This window comes from Cryptomeria japonica, chromosome 8 (assembly GCF_030272615.1).
Source record: "Cryptomeria japonica chromosome 8, Sugi_1.0, whole genome shotgun sequence".
Lineage (NCBI taxonomy): Eukaryota > Viridiplantae > Streptophyta > Pinopsida > Cupressales > Cupressaceae > Cryptomeria > Cryptomeria japonica.
This window is the reverse complement of record NC_081412.1, coordinates 6,810,554-6,818,124: the sequence shown is the minus strand read 5'-3', so window position 1 is coordinate 6,818,124 and position 7,571 is coordinate 6,810,554. Positions and strand designations below refer to the sequence as shown.

Genomic DNA, 7,571 nt, shown 5'->3' with positions numbered 1-7,571 from the left:
AACAAAATGTCAAACATACCTTTGAACCAAAATATAAATGAAATTTTATATTATCGAGGATTTAATGATATTTCTATAATTTCAATATTAGTAAATTATTTTTTATGGTTTCTATTTCCATGATTTTTGCAACATGTCATTGAATTTCATTTTAATATTATTTTGAAACTCAAAAGAAAGTGTGAACACTAAGGCAAAGAGAATTGTGTTATGGAGTGATTAGAAAAATTAATATAATTGTTCCAACATATTTGAATATTGCGAGAAATGATGGTGAAACATTCACATAACTCAATCATTGCAATGGATTCCACATTCTCAACAAATAAATATGGTGGAAGTAAAATAATGTTGCCCATATTTATGTATCTTAAATTAATCTTTGATACTTCTTTTCTATGTATTTCTTCATAGATATCTTTTATTTATTGATATAGTTTATTCATGTGCAGTATGAGTTATATACATTGCTTGTATTTGATGAACAAGAGGCCGACATACCTATTGCATGGGCCATATCCTCAAGAAATAAAGTTGAGGATATAAATGAATGGCTTACAGAGGTTTATAAAAGAGGAAAATAGAGTAAAGAAGATTGGCATGTCAATGCATTCATGACAGATAATGTTAGTGCTGAGATTGAGGCAATCAGGTTTTTATTGACTTTAATTTTTTTTTTAATTTAAAATAACTTCAACCCATTTTAATTACTTAATATTTAGTTTGAATGTTACTTATGAACACTAATTTTTTTTTTAATGTTACTTATGAACTTTTATAATGTAACTTGTAGATCATCATTTAATTGTCAGATACTTTTATGTATTTGGCATGTGCGAAGGGCATGGTTGAAGAATGTGTATAGGTAAGTCAATCTTTAATTAAAATATGTCGAATATTACATAGTGCAAAATCATATCTAAGTGATTTTTTTTATAATTTAGGTATGTCAACAATAAGGATATTGCAACAAGTATGTTCAATAGATTGGGTGAAATAATGTACACAAAGAGTGATGATGAAGGCATTATTACTCAGTCGATAAAAAAATTCATGGAAGATTTCAAAGAAGAAATTTTTTTTATTGATTACTTTCAAAAAACTTGGTGTCATGATGAGAGGTGTATTGGTAAGTTCACTAAATTATTCATTATGGTTTCTATGTATTTACATCATTTTAGTTGATTTTTATTTGACATGATTATATTTGTTTGTTTAGCAATGTGGGCCAAAAACTTTCGAAGCTTTCCTCATGCAAATCAAGAAACTAATGCTTCCATAGAATCGTACCACTTCCATATCAAGAGTCACCATTTAAGTGATCGTGCTAAGAAATGTACAAGGAGAATGGACTGGCTTATCTATGTACTTCTTCATAGGGTAGAGCCCTTCTATAAAAATAAAAGATATTTGTAGCTATCTGGGTTTCTAACAAACTTCAAAAAGGAACGATATTACATAACTGGATTAGAAAGATAAAAAAAAATACCAGATGCAGATTGTCATCCATATGATCTTCTCCATAACACATATAAGATGAGAAGCCAAACTGTTCCAACCAAATGGTATTTTGTAAGAAAATTTGGACCTGATTTTTATGTGTGTGATTGTGAGTGGGCAAAAAGAGGAAACACATGCAAACATTTGTTGAAGATTTTAGATCTTCTAAGGAGAAACAAAACAAATGAGCAAGATCAAGGTATTGGTATGGTCCATTCGAGATATAAGTTTAATATTCATATATTTAATGATTGTTATATTTTTTCTCAAAACTAACTAGATTAATCTTATTAAGTTACAGAAGGTGTTACTCTATTGGTTGATGATGACCACGATGTTAGAGGGAGTCTTAGTCATGAAAATATCACTACAGGTAATGTTGATATTGTCTTTACAATTAAATATTAAATAATTTTATGGTTATCAAAATTAAGTATTTCTTATTTCAAATGCAGATAGTTGTGTTCAATTAGAAGATCAAGATGTGTCTGGAGTTGTCATTGGTGAAGACCAAAGAACAGGTAAAATTCTAAATCATCATTTTATAATCAAATATTTAGATTCTTTTAATTATTTTTTCACTTAATCACATTTTTTTTATATTACAGATGATTGGAATTCATTTGATGCTTCCTCTGATAAATTTCAAAATTCCATTCATTATTTGAATTCATTACTCCAAAATTTACCCACAAGAGCAGATGAAAGAAATATTTTCAGTGAATGTGTTGAGAGATTTAGAAAAGATATTGATGCATCTCTTTCTTCCAAATTTACACCAAACCCTGGGTCAGAGAACATGCCTATCAAACGAATGCCACCATGGTTTAGTCCAAGTAAAATGCACAAACGTCATTCTATTCATCAAAGACGTAATGTCATTTCTCAAGACTTGAACAAAAGAGTGGAGTGTGAAAATTTCCAATTCCCCTCTATAGGATGTAGAAAGAAGAAGAAAAAGAAGGTCACTAATCACTCAGGCATAGCAATACAAGAAGAAAGTCTTAATATCATGCAACAACAAAGTGAGTACATTTATTATAAAGTATTTTGGTAATTTACATAGAAATGTCTTATTTTTATTTCATATATTAAACATGTGTTATTGTAGGTTTGGATGATCAAGAAAATACTCGACGACGTCGAGTACCTTTTTCCATTGATCTAAACCAAACAATAACAGATGAAATAGACCATATAGATGGTAATTTTTTAACTATTATATGTATTTATTAATTCTATAAAAAAATACTCAATTCATATGTCTAATAACTTTTATGTCCTTATTCAAACAAACTAGATAAAATTTGTGGAGATCAACCATCAATGGCCAATGTTATCCCCACTCAGACATTTCAACAAGCCAATCCAAGTATTAAATAATATAATATTCTTCATATTAATTACATAATGTGGCTTTACGGTTGAACATTTTGTCTAAGTTGATGTGCATGTTTTTGCAGTTTTAAATGATCAACAAATACATGAAGAACATATGTTGCCCTTTCCTACAGATCTTAACCAAACAACAACAATGGATGCAATGCAAACTAGAGATGGTAAGAAAATTGAAAATTAAATTTCAATCAAATTTTGGATCTTTAACTTCTAAATTAATTTTATTTAAGTTGACATGTTAAATATGCATGTTATTGCAGCTTTAAATGATCGGGAAAAAAATGATGAATTGAACTTCAATCAATAATGAGTCTTTTACTTTTAAAACCATTATGAATTGAACTTCAATCAATAATGAGTCTTTTACTTGTAAAAACATTATGAATTGAACTTCAATCAATAATGATTCTTTTATTAATTTTATAACTAGCTCATTATATGTGCAGGTAGTGATGATACTATAATGGAGGATCGTGGTCAATATTTTCCTAGATAACCATTATGGTGTAGGATACTTTATTGTATGGATTATTTATTGAGTGTGTAACTCTATTTAGAAATTGGATCTTGGATGGAGTGGCTTGTTTTTTCAAGATAGAGACATTATTTGCATACTATATTTTTGACTTTATTTGCATACTATATTTTTACTCTATTTAAAAATTGGATCTTGGATGGAGTGGCTTGTTTTTTCAAGATAGAGACATTATTTGCATACTATATTTTTGAGTTGGACTACTATTGTGTATGTGAGAAATTGGCTAAATCCATTATGAATTTTATTCATTTTATGCCATTAGCATGCAATTTTCTTTGGGTCATGTTATTTTTACATGATACTTCAAATATGTTTTGACATCTAACATGTCATGTGTTGTGTAAATTTTTAATGATTTTGAGGTGTACACCAAAGAAATTGTCACTTGATTAAGAATGCAAAACTATAAACATTCACCAAAACTAATAGAGACATGAACTAACTTGTCTAGAACCCTTGATAGTAAACAAGTCAATAAAACACTATATAGGTGTCTAGTAGGATATTGATTTATTTGACTAGTACTTGTCCATACATATCTTATCCAAATAGAGTCTTGTCCCAATTTAAAACTCATTCAAACTAATAATTGATTTAACTATGAAGGGGGTTCTATTTAAATCTTCAAGGAAAACATAGAACTTCATATTGAAATATTCAAAGCATCTCCATTTTAGAAAAGAAAAAGCATCATTAAAATGAGAATATTGTTTATTTTATTCTATCGAATTAACAAGCATGAGTATTTGGTTCTATTCTTTATAAGTAGGGCAGGATGTATAATTCACTTATTTTTCTAGTTATCTTATATCATAGTCCAAAAAGAAGTTGTCTAGAGCTTGATCTGGTATAACTAAGTTATCAATGATAAACATAGGTACAACAATAAATGAGAGAAAAAATGGTTAACTTATTCATGTATGAAACATTAATTTAATTTTATGAATAGTATTATTGTTCCAACATAATAAACTTTTATTGTATTAAGTATTTTGCTAAAAAATTCTTCCAACATAAAGAAGTGATATATTAACTACATACTAATTATTCAAACATTTGCAACCATTGATACATCCAAGGCCAAACAATACGAGCTCTCATAACTATTTTTACAAATAAATACAAAGGGTCAAATCGATTCGCTGCTAAATTTGCAAAGATAGGCAATGGCTACGCAGCGGACAAAATGGCCCGCTGCCATGCCTTCTCCATCCGATCCCCCCCATGCCATGCGCTGCCATCACGCCGTCGATGGCCGTCCAATCAACTGCAGCCGTCCCATCAATCCGTACTATGAGGTAGGAAGATAGACAGGCAGATTCAATAAGACTTTCTACACTAGGTGGTAGGTATGAAGATAAGATAGACCCGCAGATTCCACAAGATTTTTGTGGAACCTGATCGTCTAAATTTGTCGTGTACGTTTACTTATTATTCAATAATTTTGTTTTCTCTTGGAAAATTCTGGCAATACGTTTACCATTCAATAGGTCTTCCACGCACTATTATTTCTACCCCTCTGTTCTTCAGATTTCTGCAGATCTCGCCATTCTGATCAAATCCCCAGCCCAGTTGTGTTCAGTAGTCTTGCTTGTTTCATTTTGTTCCAATGGAATCAGCTAAGCAGCCTAGCAATGCTTTTGAGGGAATTGCATCTTCATCTACATCTGCATCAAATAAGGTCCGCTACGAAGTATTCATTAATCATCGGGGTATTGACACCAAGCATACTCTGGCCACTTCTATTTACAATGCCCTCAATGGCATTGGACTTAAAGTTTTTCTGGATGAAAAAGAGCTTCAACTGGGCGATTTCATAACAGCTGAAATAGAAGAGGCCATGCGCACCTCTCTCATTCATATTGCCATATTTTCACCTAGATATGCGGAATCTCCCTGGTGTTTGGCAGAACTGTCATATATGCTCAAAACCGGCACCAGAATCATTCCAGTGTTCTACGATGTTGATCCCAGTGATCCCCGCTACCTGAAGAAAGGACCCTTTGCCGATGCATTTGCGGAGCATGAAGAGAAGAAGAGATATGCCCCAGAAAAACTTGCGGAGTGGAAAGAGGCGCTATCCAACATTTCATTCCGTCATGGCCAAGTTCTGAAGGGGAAATCTGAGTAAGTACCCCTTCTCATATCATATCATACTTACGCACTCACTCTATTCTAATTGTACCATGGAATCATTTTTGTTATGCAAATCGATATTCATATTTACATAAGCATATGCCCGATATGTTCTGATTGTTGTCTTAGATTTCCTTGATTTTTTCAAAACTTTGTACAATGTAAAACCCCTGTGACTGTGATCTTATCACCATTGGGACTGCATAGATTGTGTTGGCTGATACAAAAGATTGCTTGTGGGTCCTTGTGCTTCATGAATGGCTTGTGGATCCTCATACTCTTATGTCTTCCTACTCTTTTAATTTTATTCTTGGACTGCAAAATTAGTTCCCTTTGACATTGCCAGTGAAAGCAAACTCAGATTTCACAGTCAATCCTAATTTGACAAGCATAAGAAAATCAGTATGCAATGGCTTCAGAACCCTTATTTCTCTTTGTGCTTTGTCTATCATTCTTTGAAGGATTGCCTCTAACTAGGATTTACTTCTCGAAAACCCCTCTCTCACTGTTACAAAACACTGGAATTCTACTGTGAATGGCTATTATCTTCATGATTTTCATACACTTTTTGCATACCCTGTATTCTGGCATAATAGACTGCTATATTCCATTTCAAACTATATTTTGTCATACATATCTTCCATTTCAAACTGTATTTTGTCGTACATATCTTCTTGGCTTAAAATTGTATTAGGTTCACTATGATTGCTCTGAGGGAGGTTATGATGAATATTCTCATAATAGGTTCGTGACTCTTATTTTCATGAACGACACTCTTATTACTATTTGTCACTTTATCCTTCTGCAACCATCTCCTTGTCTTTATCATTTCACTGTTTTGAAAGAATGACTGTCTTTCTGGACTTTCTCTCAGTCATATCATTGTTGTTTGCTGAATCTTTGAGCTCATTATATGCTGTCCTATAAAGCTGCTATACCCTCCTCGTCAGTGCATTACCCTCTCTATTGAACTGTCATTTTTCTTTATTTCATCTTGAAACCCTTAGTCTCGATGCTCCTTGTATCTCTCACCACTATTCTTTCGAGAGTTACCTTATATTGTCCAGGGCTATATTCAATCATTCAGTCATGGCTTGATATAACCCTATAGGGTTTTGAGGGCAATCTTGATGAAAATATTTCTCATATGCTATTTAAAATCTCAAAGGGTTTATATTTCTATTTAGCTCTTTCATTCAAAATAGATCTGCTTCTAGGAACAAAATAAACTCATGTTCAACATAACCTCGAGACCATAGAGGAATGATTAGAAGATGCACACCTGCTTTCAGACTGAAGACGCAAGTGCCCTTTTGCATGACTGAGCTGTAGATACCCTTGTGGCATTTCCTCCTCTTAGAATGTTATAGATCAGGGAAACAAGCTTGGTGAGATAGGAGGCAAGTTTATAGATCAGAAAGTCCATGGTATCCATTATGGGCCTGCCGGGAATACTTGTTTTATGGATTTTTGGACCTTATTAATGTAGGGTGTGACCTCTTTGGTCAGGATAAGTCTTCTTTTAAAAAAATTAAATACTCCTTTTGATATGATATAGTACAAGAGTTTGTCTTTGGTAACACATAAGATATTTTCTTTAGATCGAGTGATATCATCTATTCATTGTATGTTTACGACACCTTTCTTAGGTCTTCTACATGGTTCGCTTTATTTTAAGAAAATAAATTATGTAGAAAAATTCAAAATTTGTAGACTCAATTTTGTATATTGAAAAATGAATATTGTGATTCTAAGGTGAATTTTAGTCTTAAATTTACTTACATTCACTCGAATCATTTCTTCTTAATCTATCAATTTAAGTACCATTATTTTTATTTTTATTTTTGCATTTTATTATCACAATAATTCATAATATCAATGCCCTCATCTTATTTGTTTAGTAGTCTATGTTCGTGAACATGCATATTATTAAATTTCTACACCCTCCTTAAGCAAAATTTCTCTATACAAATATATATATATGAAAAGTTGAAAAACA

General features: G+C 31.7%; 1 protein-coding gene across 1 annotated transcript; it reads left to right on the top strand.

Moving 5' to 3' along the window:
• Positions 1 to 4,602: 4,602 nt before the first annotated feature.
• LOC131857351 (probable 2' cyclic ADP-D-ribose synthase BdTIR) lies at positions 4,603 to 5,567 on the top strand. The gene is made up of 2 exons (XM_059209785.1): positions 4,603 to 4,734; positions 5,064 to 5,567. Exons 1-2 carry the CDS (start codon positions 4,603 to 4,605, stop codon positions 5,565 to 5,567), a joined length of 636 nt encoding a protein of 211 aa, XP_059065768.1.
• Positions 5,568 to 7,571: the final 2,004 nt, after the last annotated feature.